The sequence below is a fragment of the Saimiri boliviensis genome, chromosome 7, assembly GCF_048565385.1.
Source record: "Saimiri boliviensis isolate mSaiBol1 chromosome 7, mSaiBol1.pri, whole genome shotgun sequence".
NCBI lineage: Eukaryota > Metazoa > Chordata > Mammalia > Primates > Cebidae > Saimiri > Saimiri boliviensis.
Window position 1 is genome coordinate 9,887,904 of NC_133455.1, and position 22,443 is coordinate 9,910,346.

At 52.1% G+C, this 22,443-nt stretch overlaps 1 protein-coding gene across 3 annotated transcripts in view; it reads left to right on the forward strand.

The window, feature by feature from the left end:
* The window catches only part of ABCB9 (ATP binding cassette subfamily B member 9), a 40,192-nt gene that overhangs the window by 8,481 nt on the left and 9,268 nt on the right, over positions 1 to 22,443 (forward strand). For 2 of the 3 annotated variants that reach the window (XM_010342761.2, XM_003932140.2), the window contains 7 exons: positions 6,850 to 6,964; positions 7,494 to 7,624; positions 8,592 to 8,797; positions 11,451 to 11,648; positions 13,191 to 13,319; positions 18,281 to 18,469; positions 18,994 to 19,167. In XM_010342761.2, the coding sequence (XP_010341063.2) occupies positions 6,850 to 6,964; positions 7,494 to 7,624; positions 8,592 to 8,797; positions 11,451 to 11,648; positions 13,191 to 13,319; positions 18,281 to 18,469; positions 18,994 to 19,167 (1,142 nt within the window). The remainder of the gene's footprint in view (positions 1 to 6,849; positions 6,965 to 7,493; positions 7,625 to 8,591; positions 8,798 to 11,450; positions 11,649 to 13,190; positions 13,320 to 18,280; positions 18,470 to 18,993; positions 19,168 to 22,443) is intronic. The other variant, XM_010342762.2, reaches the window with a different exon arrangement.

Sequence of the window (22,443 nt, forward strand, 5' to 3'; positions counted from 1 at the left end):
CTACAAGCACATCAGAAGAACAGGCGTCACTCCCCCACCTCTCACCCACATTGTTTTATGTTTTGCTCTTTTCACTTAATATGTTCTGGAGTTTTCCCACTAGTACCTCATTGTTTTATTTGGATGCATAATATTCCATTGTGTGTCTATACCACAAATTATTTAGCTGGTCTCCCATTGTTTGACTCTTGGGTTATTTTGAGCCTTTTCCTCTGAACATGAATAATAATAATTATTATTATTATTTTAGACAAAGTCTTGCTCTGTCATCTAGGCTGGAGTGCAGTGGCACAAACTTGGCTCACAGCAACCTCTGTCTCCCGGGTTCAAGTGATTCTCCTGCCTCAGCCTCCCACATAACTGGGAGTACAGGCACACACCACTATGTCTTGCTGAGTTTTGTATTTTTAGTAGAGACGGGATTTCACCATGTTGGCCAGGCTGGTCTCGAACTCTGAGTTCAAGCGATCCACCTGCCTTGGCCTCTCAAAGTGCTGGCATGAGTCACCGTGCTCGGCCTGAATATGAATAATTCTGTCCATACACATTTCATGTGAATGTGAGTGGATCTGTAGGGTAAATTTCCTAGAGCTGGGATCATTAGAGGATAGACTAGAAAACGTCAGGGTGGGCTGGGCATGGTGGTTCACACTTGTAATTTCCAGCACTTTGGGAGGCCAAGGCAGGCAGATCACCTGAGGTCAAGGGTTTGAGACTAGCTGGTCAACATAGTGAAACTCTATCTCTACTAAAAATACAAAAATTAGCCAGGTGTGGTGGCGGGCACCTGTAGTCCTAGCTGCTTAGAAGGCTGAAGCAGGAGAATCACTTGTACCTGGGAGGCGGAGGTTGCAGTGAGCCGAGATCGTGCCACTGTACTCCAGCCTGGGCAGCAAGAGTGAAACTCTGTCTGAAAAAAAAAAAAAAAAAAGAGAAAACATCAGAATGTGTTGCTCATGGTAAGATGCAACATTGATTTGTGAAACTGTTATTAATATTTTAGTTGTGTGTGCTTACATGCAAGGGTGGCCTGGTTGGTGATGTGAAATGTATTTGTGACTGTGAGTCTTGTCCAAACAGTTTGAAAGCATTACTCAGCAACAGGGTGGGAAGGTGGCCCTGCAGAGTTGGAGTGCCACAGGTTCTAGGGGCAACAAGGCCTGGGCACAAATCCCTGTCCTGCTTCCAACCCTGCACGAGTTCTCCAGCCTTTCTGAGCTTTGCTTCCCTCCTCTGTGGAATGAGGATTATTAGTCCTTATTTCCTGACATTTTAGATGCTGAAAAAAAAAAAAAAAAAAAAAAAAAAAAAAAAACAGACAAGAGAGCTGGGTGCAGTGGCTTATGTCTAATCCCAGCACTTCGGGAGGCCAAGGCTAGAGGATCGCTTGAGCCTAGAAGTTTGAGACCACCCTGGGCAACACAGCAAGACCCCATTTCTAAAAAAAAAAATTTTTTTAATTAGCTGGGCATGGTGATACATACCTATAGCCCAGCTACTTGGGAGGCTAAGGCGGGAGGATCCCTTGAGCTCAGGAGTTTGAGGTTGTAGTGAGCCGTGATGGTGCCACTGCATTCCAGCCCAGGCAACAGAGCAAGACCCTGTCTCTACAAAAAACAGGAGAAGGAATAAGCCCAGAGCTTGGCTTGTCATTGTAAGTGCTCACGGATGTTAGCTACTGTGAGTTTTAAAATTTTTAGGCCAGACACAGTGGCTCATGCCCATAATCCCAACACTTTGGGAGGCCAAGGTGGGCAGATCACTTGAGGTCAGGAGTTTGAGACCAGCCTAGGCAACATGGTGAAACCCCATCTCTCATAAACATACAAAAATTAGCCAATGTGTTGGCACACACTTGTAGTCCCAGCTACTCAGGAGGCTGAGGCAGGAGAATCACTTGAACCTGGGAGGCAGAGGTTGCCGTGAGCCGAGATTGCACCCAGCCTGGGTAAGAAAGCAAGACTCCCATCTCAAAAAATAAATAAATAAATAAATAAATAAATAACAAAATAAAAATGTTAACTGACTGAGCACGGTGGCTCATGCCTGTAATCCCAGCACTTTGGGAGGCCGAGACAGACGGATCACGAGGTCAAGGGATAGAGACCATCCTGGCCAACATGGTGAAAACCCGTCTCTACTAAAAATATAAAAATTAGCTGGGCATCATGTCGCATGCCTGTAGTCCCAGCTACTCAGGGGCTAAGGCAGGAGAATCGCTTGAACCTGGGAGGCAGAGGTGTAGTGAGACAAGATCCCGCCGCTGCACTCCAACCTGGGCGACACAGCAAGACTCTGTCTGAAAAAAAAAAAAAAATTAACTGACAGAGACAGAGCCTGGGAAGGTGACAGTGCAATGACAATGCCAAAATGTTCTTAGAGAGGACAGGTGAACCCAGAGCTGGCCCTGACTCTGCAGCCCAGTCCTCCTGTGATCCACCTCCGCCCTCTCAGTCCCATCCCCTTGACGGCTGTGTGAGGCTAGGCAAGTTTTTGAACCCCTCTAAGTCTCAACCTCCTCTTCTGTGACATGGGCATAGTAGTACTCTCCTACCGGGCTTGGGAGGGTCAGTGAATCCACATGGGTGAGACACCTTGGACAGCTCCTGGCACATAGGCAGCTCCCAGTAAGCACTAGTAGCTGTGAGGACTGGGGTGACCCCTTCCCATTTAACCAGGCAGATTATCCTGCTCATGCTGGGAGGCCCAAAAGTACCCTACTTAAGAAGCCACCTTAGATTCTGCCAACTGTGACAACTTTGTGCCTCAGTTATAGCTTTGATGATGTAAAAATGATACATTCAGGCTGGGTGCGGTGGCTCACACCTGTAATCCCAGCACTTTGGGAGGCTGAGGCAGGCAGATCGCCTGAGATTAGAAGTTTGAGACCAGCCTGACCAACAGGGTGTAACCCTGTCTCTACTAAAAGTACAAAAATCAGCCGGGCGTGGTGGTAGGCGCCTGTAATCCAAGCTACTCAGAAGGCTGATGCAGGAAGAGCTCTTGAACCCAGGAGGTGGAGGCTGCAGTGAGCTGAGATCGTGCCACTGTACTCCAGCCAAGGCAACAGAGTGAGACTCTGTCTCAAAAAAACAATAGCAAAAACAAAAAAATTATACATTCATGCTGGGCACAGTGGCTTATGCCTATAATTCCAGTACTTTGGGAGTCTGAGGCAGGAAGATCACTTGAGGCCAGGAGTTCAAGACCAAGCTGGCCAACATAGCAAGACCCCGTCACACATTCACCCTCCTGCCTCCTCTCCCAGGTCCTGAGCCCCTCAGGGGCAGGGGCCAGGTCTGATTCATCCTGGATCCCAGTAGCTGGCACAGACGGGCTCACTGAATGAATAAATGAACAAAAGTATGAATGACTGTCATGCCTGTGCAGGTAGATGGCACCCCATGCCATGACCTTGCTTACCCCACCTGCTGGGGCCCTGCCGTCAGCTGCTGTGTGCTTGGGGAAAGCAGATGTCCTCAAACACTGCTGAGCAGATTTTCCCAGCTTGCAGGATTGTATCAAGAGTCAGGCTCAGACTTGAGGCTCAGGCCCCCGACTTCACTGATAACTTTAGGCAAGTTATAAACCTGGCCAGCGCTCGCTTGCCCATCCTGAAGTGAGGGCTTTGTTGGGGTATTGTGAGAATGAAGTGAGAGGAAGCTTGGTGCCTAGCAAAAGTTAAGTACTTAATCAATGTTAGGGCCAGGCACAATGGCACATACCTGTGATCCCAGCTACTTGGGTGGCCAAGGAGGGAGGGTTGCTTTGGCTCAGGAGTTTGAGACCAGCCCGGGCAACATAGCAAGACCCCATCTCAAAAAGAAAAATTAGGTACTACAATAATTAATGATTATTTTTCAGTCAACAAGCATTCAGCAGTGCCCAGCTTTTCTGTGCGCTCAGAATCTTAAAAAAACAAAAAAGAGCCAGGCATGGTGGCTCCCGCTTGTAAACCCAGCACTTTGGGAAGCTGAGGTGGGTGGATTACAAGGTCAGGAGATCAAGACCACCCTGGCTATCACGGTGAAACCCTGTCTCTACTAAAAATACAAAAAATTAGCCTAGCATGTTGGTGGGCATTTGTAATCCCAGCCACTCGGGAGGCTGAGGTAGGAGAATTGTTTGAACCCGGGAGGCAGAGGTTGCAGTGAGCTGAGGTTATGCCACTGCACTCCAGCCTGGGTGACAGAGTGAGACTCCATCTCAAAAAAAAAAAAAAAAAAAAAAAGTATGGGTAAGAGCACTCCAGGCAGAAGGACCAGCGTGTACAAAGGTCCTGAGGCAGAAAGGTGTTCTCTGTTCAAGAGCAGAGACCAGCTAGCTGGAGCAGAGGGAATGAGGTGGGGCAGGGAGAAGACAAAGTCGCTGCTGGGGGCTCAGTCACGCAGGCCTCTGTGCGCTACTGTGAAGACTTTGGCTCTTAGAGTCTCACTGGATGAGATGGGGGCTTTGGACTGTTTTGAGCCGAGGGGCAACAAGGTTTGAGTTAGTTCCAATAGGATCCCGCTGTCTGCTGTGTGAACAGGCTGATACCAGCAAAGTTGAGAGCAGGCTACTGAGCTAGTCCCAGTGAAGTTAATGACTTGGACCAGGGTCGGGGCAGTAGAGGCAGTGAAAGTGGTCCGTTTCTGGAGATGGTCTGAAAGCAGGACTGAGTATTTGCTGGTACATTGGAGAGTTTCATGTAATTCTCGTGCAGATTTGGCAAGAGAGTTTCAGGCATGCTTTGCACAGCACCAGGTACCCAGTAAGGCGATTGGTGCTTGCTGGAATCGAAACGCGGTCACAGCTCACCATTACCTTCTTCTTTTCTATGGGTAAACTGAGGCCGAAATTCAGGCTAGGTGGAACTCCACAGCCTCAGCTGGAGACCCCATCTGGTTGAGGACTGTGAGGACAGAGGCCCTCTAGACTGCCACCTCATGGTCCCAGCAGAGGGCACCAGAACTGCACAGAAAGTCTTGCTGTCCAAGCGTCTGAGCCAGGTCAGACGGCCCTAGCCAGACCCGCCTGGGGTTCATTCACTAGCCTTTATTGAGCACCTATTGTAGCCCCAGTCCCAAACCTGGCTCTGCTCATGGAAGGAATTTCAGTGGAAACAGGTCCTGGGATGAACAAGGGCCTGATCTGGTGACACCACTACGTCCATAAAAGGAGAGTGGGTAATCTAGATTATTGGCGGGGGAGTCTCGTTTCTGCTGCTATAACAAAATTCCATAGACTGGGTCATTTAGAAACAGCAGAAACTGATTTCTCGCTGTTCTGGAGGCTGGAAAGTCCCAGATCAAGGTCTTGGCAGGTTTGGTGTCATGAGGGCCACTTTCTGCTTTCAAGATGGTCTCTTGTTGCTGTGTCCTCACACTGCAGAAGGTGGAAGGGTGAGAGACGGCAGACCTAGGCTCACAAGCCCTTTGAAAAGGGCCCTCATCCCATCCTGGAGAGCCCTGCCCTCATGACTTAATCACCATCACATTGGCGATTATGTTTCAGTATATGAATTTTGATGGATTCATTCATACCACAGCAGGAAGGGGAAAAGAAAGAGCCCCCAGATTGGAAGCCAGTTTAGGTTTGAGTCTCAGCCTTTCCCTTACTTGCTGTGTGACCTGGAGTTAATTTCTCAGCCTCTCTGAGTCTCCCATTCCACCCCAGGATTGTTGTGACAACACAGGCAAATGGGTAGGAAAGCATGTGGCAAGGCATCAGGTGCCACACCAGGAGGGGTGGGGTGACAATTCCAGCATTGCTTGAACCAGAATTGCAACATCTGAGGTTCTAGAATTTGGACTCTGAACCCAGTGAGAAGAATGAAATCAACTTTGGCATCAGTCAGCCGCTGATTGCCATGTGGCCTGGGCGAGTCTTCTCATTCAGCTTCACTGTCAGCCGGGCACTGTGGCCAGGCCTGTAATGCCAGCACTTTGGGAGGCTGAGGTGGGTGGATCACTTGAGCCCAGGAGTTAGAGACCAGCCTGGGCAACATGGCAAAACCTCGTCTCTACAAAAAAAAAAAAAAAAAAAAAAAAAAAAAAAAAAAAAAAAAAAAAAAAAATTAGCTAGGTGTGGTGGCATGTGCCTGTAGTCCCAGCTACTCAGGAGTCTGAGATGGGAGGATGAACTGAGCCCAGGAGGTTGAGGCTGCACTCCAGCCTGGGTGACAGGAATAAGACCCTGTCTCAAAAAGAAAAAAGAAAGAAAAACAAATTAACTTTTCTCATCTGTAAAATGGGGGTGATCCCAGGCCCTGCGCCAAAGGGAATGAAACCAAGGTCGGGAGCGGTGGCTCGTGCCTATCATCCTAGTGCTTTGGGAGGCCAAGGTGGGAGGATGGCTTCAACCGAGGAGGTTGAGACCAGCTTGAGCAACATAGTAAGACCCCTGTCTCTACAAAAAAAAAAAAAAAAAAAAAATTAGCCTGGCACGTTGGCATATGCTGGTATTCCCTTCTCAGGAGGCTGAGAAGGGAGGATCACCTGAGCCCAGGAGTTTGATGCTGTAGTAAGCTATGATTGTGCCACTGCACTCGAGCCTGGGTGACAGAGCGAGATCCTGTTTCAAAAAAGAAGAGAAAGAAGCATCCTGTGGGAGCCGCGGCTCGATGCCTGGTAGCCTATAAATAAGAACAGCCAGGCTTCGTGGATGCAAGGCCCAGTGCTTCCCTGTTCTCTGAGGAGGGGGCATTAGGCACCCTGGGGCCCCACGATGGGCAGCAGGAGTGTTCTGAGGGAGGAAAGCCCACTGGTGGAGCGGGCAGAGGGGCGGGTGTGTGGGCTTCCGGAGCCTCTGGAAGAGGGCTGCAGGTTCTCCTGGCTGCACATGCCCCTGAGGCTGCCCTGCCTCCCCCAGGAGAGACCTTCCTGCCCTACTACACAGGCCGCGCCATCGACGGCATCGTCATCCAGAAAAGCATGGATCAGTTCAGCACGGCTGTCATCGTCGTGTGCCTGCTGGCCATTGGCAGGTAGCCGGCTCAACCCCACGCCCTGCCCCGCGGACCCCCGCCTGCACCGGGGAGGGAAGGGAGGGCCGTTCTAAGGAAGACAGGGGCCAGGGAGGCCCTGGAAATGCCCCTGGTGGGCCTGTCCCTCAGCCGTTCGCCCTGGGGACCAGCTTCCGCACTGATTTAGAGCACCCTAGAACCACACCCTCTGGTCCCTGAAAAGGGCTTCATTGCTCGGAGTTCCCCACTCACCCTCCCTAGCTGTTTTCCAAGCAGGAATCTGGTCCCAAAATAGTACCAGCTTTGTCTGAGCCGTTCTGGAAAGGAGAAGGGTCTGGCTGGCACATTTGGGTCTCACCCCACCACTGTCCCCTTTGCCCTCACCTTGTGGGGGGCTCCTGCTGGGAATGAGGGGGACCCCACAGGGGTGCCAGCACTGGAGTGGGGCTGCAGTGGGGCTCCCACACCTGCCAGCAGCGGGAGGGGGCAGCCGGGTGTGGTCACTGGTCTGGAAAGACGTCGTGCTATAACATCTCTTATCTGCAATTAGCTCATTTGCCGCAGGTATTCGGGGCGGCATTTTTACCCTCATATTTGCCAGACTGAACATTCGCCTCCGAAACTGTCTGTTCCGCTCACTGGTGTCCCAGGAGACAAGCTTCTTTGATGAGAATCGAACAGGTTGGTCCTCCCAGTGCCCTAGGTATCCTGGGGGCTGGCCCCGCCCCGGCGGGCTTGCCTGGCTCTGAGGAATGAAATGGGTGTGTGGGTGGTCTCGGCCCTCTGCCTTTTCCTTCTGCTGTTAGTTTAGGCTGGAACACCCCGGGCTTGGCCTGTGTCCTGGGAGCTTGCTTGTTCACTGAGGTTTTGGTGTGGGCTGCGGCCTCTGTGAGGCCCTGGCCAGGCCACCCGAGCTCCCTACGGGGGCCAAGGCCTTGCTTTCCATTGCCCTATGGAAACCACCAGGGGCAGCACTACCAGTGCCTGTGGCTGGCAGAGACTCTGCTCCCATGGGGGTCAGCGGGTGGGGGCCAGGGACCAGAACAGGAAAGACGAAAGAGTATCCACCGAGATCCAAGCTCTGAGACACACCGGCCTGGACCCAAGCCCTGGCTCCTCCACTCGCAAACTTCACCTCTCTGAGCTTCTGTTTTCTTGTCTGTAAAATGGGAACATTGATAATAGCCACCCCGTGGGGTCCTTACAAAGCTCTTAGTCCAGTCTTCAACTTAGGTAGGAAGTATCTATGCTTTTCTGCCCGCCACCAGCCAGATCGTTACTTCTTTAGAAGGGAGAAGGAGTTACCCCCCAGCCAGTGATAGGGAGGAAACATGGGTTTGAAGTCTGGCTCAGTCACGGACAGGCCGTGTGACTCTAAGCGAGCCCTTCCTGTTCTGAGAAGCCCAGCCTCCTCCTCTGGGACTCTCAGAACAATGGGATGTCATGAAGCTTAAGCAAGATGCTGGTGACTGGGATTGGCTCAGAGTAGCCCTCGAGGGGTATCTGCTCTTCTCTCCTACCCCCAACCCCGCCCACAGGTAGGGAGGCCTGGCTTCCCAGTGTCTGTCTCAGAGGCCCCTTAGCGTCCCCCGCTGCCACCCCTGAGGCCCGGGTTGCTGCAGCGGAGGCTGAGCCACGTGTGTTCCAGGGGACCTCATCTCCCGCCTGACCTCCGACACCACCATGGTCAGCGACCTGGTCTCCCAGAACATCAACATCTTCCTACGGAACACGGTCAAGGTCACGGGCGTGGTGGTCTTCATGTTCAGCCTCTCATGGCAGCTCTCCTTGGTCACCTTCATGGGCTTCCCCATCATCATGATGGTCTCCAACATCTATGGCAAGTACTACAAGGTAGGCCCGCCTCGTCCCTGCTAGGGGCTGTGTGCCCTGGCAGCCCCCAAACGTCCCCTTAGGAGGGGTCCGGGGTCACTAAGGGTTAGTGGAGGACTGTTTTTTGTTGGTTGTTTTGAGATGGAGCCTTGTTCTGTCACTAGGCTGGAATGCAGTGGCACGATCTCAGCTCACTGCAACTTCTGGTTCCCTGATTCAAGCGACTCTCCTGCCTCAGCCCCCGAATAGTTGAGATTACAGGCGCATGCCACCACACCGGGCTAATTTTTGTATTTTTAGTAGAGATGGGTTTTCACCATGTTGGCCAGGATGGTCTCTATCTCCTGACCTCATGATCTGCCTGTCTTGGTCTCCCAAAGTGCTGGGGTTACAAATGTGAGCCATTGCACGCAGCCTGAGGACGGGTCTTGAGGCTGTGTTTGCATTCATTCATTCATTGGTTCGCTCATCCAATAAGTAATTATTGAGCACTCGCTATGTCCCAGGCACTGGGATACATCAGTGAAACAGACAAGGCTCCTGCCTTCCTGGAACTTGTATTCTAGTGGCAGAGACAGATACTAGGTACCAACAGCACGAAGAATGAGAATCCACAATACATAAAAGATGGTCAGTGCTAAGGAGATACATGAAGTGAGGAGGAGAGGGATCGGGAGCATCGGGGGTGGTTGCAATTTTAACTTGGACTTGCTGGCTGGGCCTGGTGGCTCATGCCTGTAACCCCAGAACCTCGTGAGCCCAGGAGTTCAAGACAAGCTTGTGCATTGTGGCAAGACCCCCCATCTCTACAAAAAAATTTAAAAATTATATGGGCTTGATGGTGCATGCCTGTGGTCCCAGCTACCTGGGAGGCTGAGGTGGGAGGATCGCCTGAGCCCAGGAGGTCAAGGTGTAGTGGGCTGTGATCACACCACTGTACTCCAGCCTGGGTGACAGAGTGAGACCCTGTCTCTCAAATGAATGAATAAATACAAGTTAAATAGGTCTTGCTGAGAAGGGGACATCTAAGCAAGGGTCTGAAGGAGGCAGGTGTCTCGGGTGGTCCGTGCTGGGCAAAAGGCACAGCCAGTGTGGAGGCCCCAGGTTGGAACGTGACTGTGTGTTTGTGGGGGCCGCTCGGGCCCACGTGATGCTGTCACGGGCAGGCTCCCGTCCCCTCTGGCCACCCCCCAGCACTGCCTCTGCTTCAGAGCTAGGCCCGTGAGTCAGGTTTGACCTTAACCACGTCCTGTGTCCCGAATGGGCGGGTGCCCCCGAGCCCTAAGGGATAGACAGGCTGGGTTCAAACAGGCAGGGCCGTGACCCTGTGACAGGTGCAGGCAGCCCCCCTGCAGTCATCCAGGCCCACAGGGGGTACTTCTGAGCAGCGGCTGGATGCATGACGGCCTCCACGTGATGCCGGGTAAGTCACTGTCACAGCTCCATTGGAGCCTTTGGTGTTGGTGACCTGAGACCAGGGTAACAAAGGAAGCTGTCTCGGTAAGGCCGTTCCCCACAGCCTTCAGCCACACAGGAGAGACCTGTTCCCGAAGTTCCAGGTCACAGGCCTCCCCGCTGTCCCCACAGAGATGAGAAAGTAAATCTGTTCATTGGAGTCTGAGCCATTTCCGGCACTCTGCTCCCCACCCCTTGCTTCCAGCCTGCCCACCGGCCCCTGGGACAGAGCAGGAAACCCCGGGGCTCCCCTCAGCCCCCACCTCTGTGTTCACTGCAGGCCCCGCCTTTGAGTTCAGCTAAGGGAGGCCTCAGGAAGGCTCCGTTTGGGTTTTCCACCCCGTACCTGAATGTGTTGTGAGTAGCCAGTGCGTCAGTTCCACAAGCCACACACACTGCACGTGGCCAGACATGACTCAGGCAAGGTGTGGCTCCTCCCGGGGCACCCTGCATGCTTCCTGCGGCTGGGGCGTGACACATGGTCATGGGACACACCAGTGCACGCTCCTGACCTGGCCTCTCGGGCAGCCTTCCTGGCTGGCTTGAGAATCAGAGCATGGAGACGCCTGCAAAGTATGAACAGCTCCACACAGGGGCCTCTTCCAGGACTCTGGTGAACAGCAGCTTAGTGGCTGCACACTTGGGGCCACTTCTGAGCTCTACCTGTGGTTAAATGCACATGATGTGGGCAGATTTCACAACCTATGGCCCCTGCCACCATCTAGAACTTGGCTGGGAGCTCTGGAATCTCTGTGCCAACCCTCAGGCTCTCATATAATTTATGTTGATTATGTTAACGGTGACCCTTTAATAAGTTGGTGTTTCTTGTATAGTGTACAACCTGAACAACCATCCAGGGCATCCCTGCCCTTAGGTCAGCACTGGGTCAGGTGTTGTGGCCCCTTTTCTGAAAGGATTACCAAAAACTGGCCACGAATAACCTCTTTTGAATACTGGGGATGACTTCATGATCAGCACCCCCCCATCCTTTAGGACCTGAAACCCCAAGAGCCTCTCTGGAGTTGACTATCTGAGTGTGTCAGATTGAGCCAGAAGGAGATAAGGGAGAGAGAGCTAGGTCTTGTCTCTTTGTCCCAGGAACCTCTTGCATAGACCCGTTGCCAGCAAAGCGTGGAAAAACCCAGAGAAGCCTGGGGGCTCCAGCAGACAGTGAGGCTGTTTTGGGGTCTTCTCTTTCTCGTCCCCCTCCTGTTCATAGAGGCTCTCCAAAGAGGTCCAGAATGCCCTAGCCAGAGCGAGCAACACGGCCGAGGAGACCATCAGCGCCATGAAGACCGTCCGGAGTTTCGCTAACGAGGAGGAGGAGGCAGAGGTGTACCTGCGGAAGCTGCAGCAGGTGTACAAGCTGAACCGGAAGGAGGCGGCCGCCTATATGTACTACGTCTGGGGCAGTGGGGTACGTGCCCCCGGGCAGGAAGCTCTGGCTGTGGAGGGATGGGATGTAAACATGGGGGAAGCCCTTGAGCTAGGACGTCAGCCCTGCGTGTTGGCAGCAAGCTGCTGGAGAATCTTTCTTTTTTTTTTTTTTTTTTTTTTTTTTTTTTTAAATGAGACACAGTCTTGCTCTGTCGCCCAGGCTGGAGTGCAATGGCGCGGTCTCAGCTCACTACAACCTCTGCCTCCTGGGTTCAAGCGATTCTCCTGCCTCAGCCTCCCATGTAGTGGGACCACAGGCACCTGCCACCATGCCTGGCTAGTTTTTGTATTTTTGGTAGAGATAAGGTTTCACTATGTTGGCCAGGCTGGTCTCGAACTCCTGAGCTCACGTGATCTGCCCGCCTTGGCCTCCCAAAGTGCTACGATTACAGGTGTGAGCCAGCTCTCCCAGCTGAGAATCTTTCCAGGCTTTCCAGGACACAATGCAGCCTCCTGTCTCCCTCTCACCTGGGTGTGGGATGGCAGGGTGGGAGCTTTCTTTTCCCCGCTGAGGAAACATCCTTGCCAAGGCAGGAAGTCAGCAGGTCCCTAGGCCACTTTCGGGCAGGTCTCATGTCATAGCCACACACACCCCCGACGGTGTCTGGTGCGCTCCCAGGGTGAGTCACAACCCCTCCTCGGAGGATGGGGAGCACTTGGATCATGTCATTGCCCCACTGGCCACACGTGGGAGGTGGGCAGGTCAGGGCACAGCGGGGGGGGAATGAGGAGAGTTTGGAGTGAGAGGGAGGAGGGAGCTGGTGGCCTACAGGGGAGCCAGGGGACAGAGGATATCTGGGTCCTCCTGGGGCCACCACCTCCCAAAAGCACCAGCCAAGGAGGAGAGGAGGGACTAAGGGCCAGCCCAGCTGGTGGAGCCTCTTAGCAATCTGTCCGCCTGCAGGGGATGCCTTTGCAGCTTCCGCCAAAGCACGGTGGTCCAGACAGCAGCCTAGTTCTGAGTGGGCATGAGGAGGACAAATGGAGTCCCTGGCGGGGTTGTGGGCTGCCATGGGTACTCAGACTCCACTCCCCTCCCAGACACCCCCCAGACACCAGAAGAAGGCACAGGTGTCCCCAACACAGCCCCTTCTTCACAGAACCCCACTGAGGGAGGAAACAGAGCTCATCATCCCTCTCTGCCCCACTTGCTGTGTGACCTTAGCCAGGGCACTCGCCCTCTCTGAGTCATGCTCTTCCCCATGAGGAGGACAAATAGTCCTGCATGGCCGAGTTGAGGAGCCTGGGGGTAGCATGTGTGTGCCAGGGCCTCACAAAGAAAGCCTTGTTCTGCAGCCAAGCCCACAGCCTGCTCCAGCTGGAGGCCTCTGCAGGGAAATCCTTGGGGCAGGGGCAGGCATGAATGACAGGCCTTGGAAGACACCCCTAGCAATGGCTGGCATTTCAGTTTGTGGCTGGGTCTGCCCTCACCTCCCGCTGCAGCCTGGGATGGGGTGGGGAATGGGGGATGGTGGGGGATCTAAGGCCCCCCTGACCCACATCCGCTGTCCCTCTGCCCCAGCTCACGCTGCTGGTGGTGCAGGTCAGCATCCTCTACTACGGAGGCCACCTTGTCATCTCGGGCCAGATGACCAGCGGCAACCTCATCGCCTTCATCATCTACGAGTTTGTCCTGGGAGACTGTATGGAGGTGAGGGGCGTGTGTTGGGGGAATCCGGAAAGAAGGGAGGGGTGTGGGGAAGAGGGATCTTAACGGGGTAGGGGTGCTCTGGGGGCTCCAAGCAATATGGTATTTCTCTCTAAGGTAAGTAAGGGAGACAGCATGATCATATCAAGAACGATAATACTGGGCTGGGCGCAGTGGCTCAGGCTGTAATCCCAGCACTTTGGGAGGCCGAGGTGGGTGGATCACTTGAGGTCAGGAGTTTGAGACCAGCCTGGCCAACATGGTGAAACCTGTCTCTACTAAAAACACAAAAATCGGCCGGGCGCGGTGGCTCAAGCCTATAATCCCAGCACTTTGGGAGGCCGAGGCGGGTGGATCACACGGTCAAGAGATCGAGACCATCCTGGTCAAAATGGTGAAACCCCGCCTCTACTAAAAATACAAAACATTAGCTGGGCGTGGTGGCGTGTGCCTGTAATCCCAGCTACTCAGGAGGCTGAGGCAGGAGAATTGCCTGAACCCAGGAGGCGGAGGTTGCGGTGAGCCGAGATCGTGTCATTGCACTCCAGCCTGGGTAACCAAAGTGAAACTCCGTCTCAAAACAAAAAAACAAAAAAAAAAACACAAAAATCTGCTAAGCATGTTGGTGGGTACCTGTAATCCCAGCTACTTGGGAGGGGAATTGCTTGAACCCTGGAGGCAGAGGTTGCAGTGAGCTGAGATCACACTACTGCACTCCAGCCTGGGTGACTGAGCAAGACTATGTCTCAAAAATAAATAAATAAATAAATAAAAATTTAAAAATTAGCCAAGTATGGTGGTGTATGCCTGTAATCTCAGGCACTTAGGAGGCTGAGGCTGGAGGATCAGTTGAGCCTGGGAGGTCAAGGCTACAGTGAGCCGTGATCATGCCACTGCACTCCAGCTTGGGTGACAGAGAGAGACCCTATCCCAAAAAGAAAGAAAGGGCTGGGCACAGTGGCTCACACTTGTAATCTCAGCACTTTGGGAGGCCAAGGCCAGTGGATCACCTGAGCTCAGGAGTTCGAGACCAGCCTGGCCAACAGGAAATGCCATCTCTACTGAAAATACAAAATAAGCTGGGCATGGTGGCATACGTCTGTAATCCCAGCTACTTGGGAGACTGAGGCAGGAGAATCGCTTGAACCAGGGAGGTGGAGATTACAGTGAGCCAAGATCACGCCACTGCACTCCAGCCTGGGCAACCAGAGTGAAACTTCGTCTCAGAAAAACAGAAGAAAGAATGTTACTACTACCAGCAAGTGACAGCAGTGCCCTTTAGGAACAGAGGTGATTTCAGGAAATGGTCTTAACAGCTCCATGAGAAGTTGAAGTGATGTGGAAATTTCCATTTCTCAGAAAAGAAAACTGAAGCTCAGTGGTGAAGTAACTCGCCCACCACGCTTGCTGGGGGACGGGGCTCAGAGCCAGCCACATCTGACTTCCTGAGAGGAAGCCTACTTCCAGAGTAGCGCTTCGGAAATGCAAGGGTGTTTTCGATTGTCTCAGTTTTGACTTGTACACAAACAGATCCCGCGACGGGATTGGAGTGCAACTGATGTGTTTGGGAGGTGATCCCAGGAAACGGGGGTGGGAGTGGAAAGTGAGACATGGAAGGAAGTCAGTAGAGTGGGTGATGGAGCCAGTCACTGGGGTAGGCAACTGAGGTGGGATCCTTTTGGCGGACAGGGTAGGGCACCAGTGCCAGAGTCGGCCCATCTGAGGACCAGGGAGCTGGGGTGTTTACACCCAAGCTGCCACTAACCATTGCTCTAGGTCAGCCCGGGATGAGGTTATTAATTCTCTTGTGTGCCCCACTCCCACAAAAAAGCCCGTAGCCCGCAGGCAGTAAGAGGGTGGGCCTTTGCGTGCTGCGATTCTCCTGCCTCAGCCTCCCGAGTAGCTGGGACTGCAGGCGTGTACCACCACGCAACAAGGATGTTGGTGGGGTGTTCCCAGCATCTGCTACCCAGGCCATTGCATCTATCTGTTGGAGAATCATACCTGCCGTATGATTTGACTCAGCAGTGACTCTGCCCCTGGGAATCCATGCTTCACGAGTACTCAGCAGCAGTGGGCAAAGATGTATGTCCAGAGACGGTCAGTGCAGTATTTTTTATTTATTTATTTTTTTTTAGAATTTTTTATTTTTATTTATTTTTTTAAGATGGGGTTTCACCATGTTGGTCAGGCTGGTCTTGAACTCCTGACCTCAGGTGATCCGCCTGCCTTGGCCTCCAAAGTGCTTGGATTACAGGTGTGAGCCACCGCGCCCAGCCTATTTTTTATTGTTATTACCGTTTGAGACAGTCTTGCATTGTCACCCAGGCTGGAGTGCAGTGGTGTGATCGTGAGCCACTGTGGCCTTGACCTCCTGGCCTCAAGTGATCTTCCCGCCTTAGCCACCTGAGTAGCTGGGATACAAGCACACGCCATCATGCCCAGCTAATTATTATTATTATTATTTTATTTTATTTTTTTTTTTTTGAGACGGAGTTTCACTCTTGTTACCCAGGCTGGAGTGCAATGGCACGATCTCGGCTCACCGCAACCTCCGCCTCCTGGGTTCAGGCAATTCTCCTGCCTCAGCCTCCTGAGTAGCTGGGATTACAGGCACGCGCCACCATGTCCAGCTAATTTTTTGTATTTTTAGTAGAGACGGGGTTTCACCATGTTGACCAAGATGGTCTCGATCTCTTGACCTCGTGATCCACCCGCCTCAGCCTCCCAAAGTGCTGGGATTACAGGCTTGAGCCACCGCGCCCGGCATTATTATTATTTTTGAGACATAGTCTCACTCTGTTGCCCAGAGTGGAGTGCAGTGGTGCAGTCTCGGCTCACTGCAGCCTCCACCTCCTGGGTTCAAGCTATTCTCCTGCCTCAGCCTCCCCAGTAGCTGGGATTACAGGAGCATGCCACCGCACCCAGCTAATTGTTGTATTTTTAATAGAGATGGGGTTTCACCATGTTGGTCAGGCTGGTCTTGAACTGTTGACCTCAAGCGATCTGCCTGTCTCGGGCTCCCAAAGAGCTGGGATTACAGGCATGAGCCACCGCTCCTGGCCAGCTCTGGAATTTTGAGTGTTTACTACCTGCTGTTGTCTTCACAGTAACAGGACACAGGTGCTGATATCACCCCCATTTCACCAATGACGACATTCAGCGCCTAAGAGCCTGAACTCAGGAGACAGAGAGGCCTGGATTCAAATGCTGGCCCTGCCATTTCTAGGCTATGTGACCTGGGCCAAGTTACTTGAGCCCTCTGTGTCTGAGTTTCCTCATCAGTGAAAAAGAGATCGGTTAGAACCTATCTCTTAATATATAGTATATGCTCAGCTGGGCACACTTTGGGAGGATGAGGCAGGCGGATCCCTTGAGCTCAGAAGTCGAGACCAGCCTGGGCAACATGGTGCAACCCCGTTTCTACTGAAAATACAAAAAATTAACTGAGCGTGGTGGTGGCTTATGCCTATGGTCCCAGCTACCTGGGAGGCTGAGGTTGGAGAATTGTTTGAACCTCGGAAGGAGGCAGAAGTTGCAGTGAGCAAGATCGAGCCACTGCACTCCACCCTGGGTGACGGAGTGAGACCCTCCTCTCAAAAAAAATAAATGAGGCCGGGCGCGGTGGCTCAAGCCTGTAATCCCAGCACTTTGGGAGGCCGAGGCGGGTGGATCACGAGGTCGAGAGATCGAGACCATCCTGGTCAACATAGTGAAACCCCGTCTCTACTAAAAATACAAAAAACTAGCTGGGCGTGGTGGCGCGTGCCTGTAATCCCAGCTACTCAGGAGGCTGAGGCAGGAGAATTGCCTGAACCCAGGAGGCGGAGGTTGCGGTGAGCCGAGATCGCGCCATTGCACTCCAGCCTGGGTAACAAGAGCGAAACTCCGTCTCAAAAAAAAAAAAATAAAAATAAAAAAAATAGAAATAAATGAAAAGAGAATGCTCAAGAAAATGGGCCATTATTATAACTTATATTCATATCTATATATTTTTATCCAAGGAAAACACATTTATGTATAGTACACATTAAGACATATTTTAGGCCGGGCGCGGTGGCTCAAGCCTGTAATCCCAGCACTTTGGGAGGCCGAGGCAGGTGGATCACGAGGTCAAGAGATCGAGACCATCCTGGTCAACGTGGTGAAACCCCGTCTCTACTAAAAATACAAAAAACTAGCTGGGCATGGTGGTGGGTGCCTGTAATCCCAGCTACTCAGGAGGCTGAGGCAGGAGAATTGCCTGAACCCAGGAGGCGGAGGTTGTGGTGAGCCGAGATCGCGCCATTGCACTCCCGCCTGGGTAACAAGAGTGAAACTCTGCCTCAAAAAAAAAAAAAAAAAGACATATTTTAAAAATTGAAATCAAGCCAGGTACGGTGGCTCACGCCTGTAATCCCAGCACTCTGGGAGGCTGACGTGGGCAGATCACTTAAGGTCAGGAGTTTGAGACCAGCCTGGCCAACATGGTGAAACCCCGTCTCTACTAAAAATACAAAATTAGCTGGGTATGGTGGTAAGTACCTATAATCCCAGCTACTCGGGAGGCTGAGGTGGGAGAATCACTTGACGTGGGAGGCAGAGGCTGCAGTGAGCTGAGATTGTGCCACCGCACTCCAGCCTGGGCAACAGAGTGAGACTCCATCTCTAAAAAAAAAGAGCTGTGCTATGGCAATGGAAAGACCAAGGCTGGATTCCCACTGTGCTGCGCCCCTGCCAGTTCCTGCGCTTCCATCTGCTCCTACTCGGCTGGATGCCTGGAGAGCTGGTGGTGATACTGCTATCCCAGCTTCCCCTACTGTCTTATCTAATGCACCAGCAGGTGGCCAGGTGGCCTTCTGCCCCTCCCCCCGGACCTGCTGCAGTGCCCTTGCTCTCTGTACCCGCCTCATCTCTCTAGTACCAGGGGTGGGTCCCAGGAGTTGGGTGTCGGTGGGACAGGAACGTGTGTCTCCTCTCCCCAGTCCGTGGGCTCCGTCTACAGCGGCCTGATGCAGGGAGTCGGGGCTGCTGAGAAGGTGTTTGAGTTCATCGACCGGCAGCCGACTATGGTACACGATGGCAGCTTGGCCCCCGAGCACCTGGAGGGCCGGGTGGACTTTGAGAACGTGACCTTCACCTACCGCACTCGGCCCCACACCCAGGTCCTGCAGGTGAGGGCACGGCTCGAGGCCTGACGGAGTTGGCCTTTCCCTCACCCCGTTTCTCATGCGCCTTCTACACCCCAGGCTGTGCCACTGCAGCCGGGAATATGTCAGGCAAGGTCCCTGCCCTGAAGCAGTTTTGGGCTCCAGTTGGGGAAGACGGATCCTTAACAGAATGATTCCAGATAATAAGTGCTAGAAAGAAAATAGGTCAGGGTGCTGTGGTAGGAATGGTCCATGGGATTGGTGATAACCATCTAGGAGGGCTTCTTGGAGGACGTGACATTTGAGGTGAGACTTCACCAGGGGGCTCCCTGCAGAGAGAACATTCCAGACAGAGGAAACAGCACATCTTAGGCTGCTTCAAAGTCCTAGTGTCCTAGAAAGGAGAACATTTAGGGGCCAGTGGTGCCAAAGCAAGGCAGAGCACATGGGTTGGGCTGGGAAGGGCACCCACCTGTGTCCAAGGCCAGGGCATCCAGTCCCGGGACCTGAGCCAATGACCCCACACTGTGCCTGTGTGTTCTTTGTAGAATGTCTCCTTCAGCCTGTCCCCCGGCAAGGTGACAGCCCTGGTGGGGCCCTCGGGCAGTGGGAAGAGCTCCTGTGTCAACATCCTGGAGAACTTCTACCCCCTGGAGGGGGGCCGGGTCCTGCTGGATGGCAAACCCATCGGTGCCTACGACCACAAGTACTTCCACCGTGTGGTATGTGGACGGGCCTGGGCCACGCTCCTCCGCCCTTTCTGCGCCTAACCATCTTTCTTATGAGCTGTAATAGGTGCAGAAGGGGGCACTAGAGATCCATGCGCAGTTCAAAGAATTACCACCAATTAACAATGCCCTCCTGGAGAAACAGAATGTTCTTGGCCATGGGTGGTGGCTCACAGCTGTAATCCCAGCACTTTGGGAAGCTAAGGCTGGAGGATCACTGCAGGCCAGCCTGGGCAACATAGTGAGACCATGTCTCTATTAAAAAAGAAAAAAAAAAAAAAAGGCAGGTGTGATGGCCCACACCTGTAATCCCAGCACTTTGAGAGGGCGAGGTAGGTAGATTGCTTGAGGTCAGGAGTTCAAGACCAGCCTGCCCAGCATGGTAAAAACCCGTCTCTACTAAAAATATAAAAATTAGCCAGGTCTGGTGGCACATGCCTGTAATCTCAGCTACTCAGGAGGCTGAGACACGAGAATCACTTGAACCCGGGAGGTGGAGGTTGCAGTGAGCTGAGATTGGGTCATTGCACTGCAGCCTAGGCAACAGAGTCAGACTGTCTTAAGAAAAAAAGAAAAAGAAACAGAACATTCCAGCACTCCAGAAACCTTCTGCTCCTCCTGCCATGTGTCCCTTCTCTTCCCCTAAGAAGTAATGTCTTGACTTTGAGCGTCTTCATGTTCTTGCTTTTCGCTGGTTCTGCCGTCTCTGTGCGCACCCCCGAGCAGCATGGCTCTGTGCTGCCTGCTCTGAACTTCATCTGGTGAACGTGTGATTGGTGTGAGGATGAGTTTGTCTAGTGCCTCCCACTTGACATTGTGAGTCACCCAGGTTGAGGCTGGGAATAGAATTCATTCATTTTCATTGCCGGGTGAGAACCCACTGTAAAAGGTTTATCACAACTATTTCTGCATTCTGGATATTTGGGTTGTTTCCCTTTATTTTTTTTTTAGACAGAGTCTTGCTCTGTCGCCCAAGCTGGAGTGCAATGGTGTGATCTCGGCTCACTGCAGCCTCTCCCTCCCAGGTTCAAGTGATTCTCCTGTCTCAGCCTTCCTAGTAGCTGGGATTACAGGGGTGAACCACCATGCCCAGCTAATTTTTGTGTTTTTAGTAAAGACAGGGTTTCACATTTTGCCCAGGCTGTTTTCAAACCACTGGCCTCAGGTGATAACGCCCACCTCAGCCTCCTGAAGTGCTGGGATTATAGGCGTGAGCCGCCGTGCCCGGTTGGGTTGTTTCCATATATATGTATATTTGAGACAGGGTCTCCTTCTGTTGCCCAGGCTGGAGCGCAGTGGCACAATCACAGCTTACTGCAGCCTCAAGCCATCCTCCCGCCTCAGCCTCCCAGGTAGCTGGGATTATAGGAGCATGCCACCATGCCCAGCTAATTTTGTTTTTTTGTAGACATGTGGTCTCACCATGTTACCCAGGCTGATCTCAAACTCCTGGCCTCAAGTGATCCTCCTGCCTCAGCCTCCCAAAGTGCTGAGATGACAGGTGTGAGCCTTTGCACCCAGCCTGTTTTTCACGTTTTTTGTTTGTTTGTTTGTTTGTTTTGCTTTGTTTTACCATTACCAAAAATACTAACGTGGGTTGTGGACAATTTTGTCCATGTTTTCTGGCGTACATGGGTATGTTCTCCCGACACGATCCAAAGAATAGAAAGCTTGGTGATGGTGGATGTATATCCCCAGCTGCAGTAGTTTCTGCTACAACAGCTATCCCAGGTGGTTGTACCAATTTACATTGTACCAGCAGTGAAGGACGGCTCCAGCTGTTCCACATTTAGGTCATCTCTAGTACTGAAAATAGGCTATTCATGACTGGACAGTTTTTGGTAATCCTTTCAGGAAAGGAACCATAACACCTGTTTTGTTTTGTAGATACGGGGTTGCTGTGTTGCCCAAACTGGTCTTGAACTCCTAGACTAAAGCAATTCTCCTGCCTCTGCCCCGCTAAGTGCTGCGATTATAGGCATGAGTCATCAGGCCTGGCCATACTATTATTTTTTAAGCACAGATTCCTGAAACTGGAATCTAGAAACAACAGCTCCTTTAAATTGTTTTCTTAGTAGGGAGGGGCCTAAGAGCAGGGATTCCCTGGATGGTTGCTCAGGTTGTGCACTGTCCAAGAAATATAAACTATAAGGGGGCACCATTTACATCATCAACATAAATTATGTGAAAGCCTGAGGGTTGGCACAGAGATTCTAGAACTCCCAGCCAAGTTCTAGATGGTGGTGGGGGCCATGGGTTGTGAAATCTGCCCACACACCATGTGCATATGGCCAGAGGTAGATTTTTGTGAAGTGGTGCCAAGTGTGGGGCCACCGGGCTGCTGCTCACCAGAGTTTTAGAAGAAGCCCCTGGCAGAGCTGTTCACACTTTGCAGTTGGTACCATGCTTCAGTTCTCAGACACCTACCACTGTCAGTCCTGAATTTCTGCTGACTGGTGAGAGTGTAGTGGCAGCTTATTGTAGTCTTCTGCATTTTCCTGACGACTGAAGATATTAAACACCTTTTCATATATTTATTGGCCATTTGATTTTCCTTCTTTGTGAATTAGCTCTCTCAAATTATTTATTTATTTATTTTTAATTTTTTTTTTTTTTTTGAGACGGAGTTTAGCTCTTGTTACCCAGGCTGGAGTGCAATGGCGCGATCTCGGCTCACCGCAACCTCCGCCTCCTGGGTTCAGTCAATTCTCCTGCCTCAGCCTCCTGAGTAGCTGGGATTACAGGCACGCGCCACCATGCCCAGCTAATTTTTTTGTATGTTTAGTAGAGACGGAGTTTCACCATGTTGACCAGGATGGTCTCAATCTCTTGACCTCGTGATCCACCCGCCTCGGCCTCCCAAAGTGCTGGGATTACAGGCGTGAGCCACCGCGCCCGGCCCCTATTTATTTATGTACTTTTTCTTTTCCTTTCCTTTTCTTTCTTTTTTTTTTTCTTTAAGGTGGACTTTCGCTCTGTCACCCAGGCTGGAATGCTGTGGCATGATCTTGGTTCACTGCAACCTCTTCCTCCTGGGTTCAAGCGATTCTCCTGCCTCAGCCTCCTGAGTAGCGGGGACTATAGGCACACACCACCACACCCAGCTAATTTTTTTGTATTTTTAGTAGAGACAGGATTCTACCATGTTGGCCAGGCTGGTCTCCAACTCCTGACCTCAAGTGATCCACCCGCCTCAGCCTCCCAAAGTGCTGGGATGCAGGCGTGAGCCACAGTACCCCGCCTATTTATATATTTTTTTGTTTGAGATAG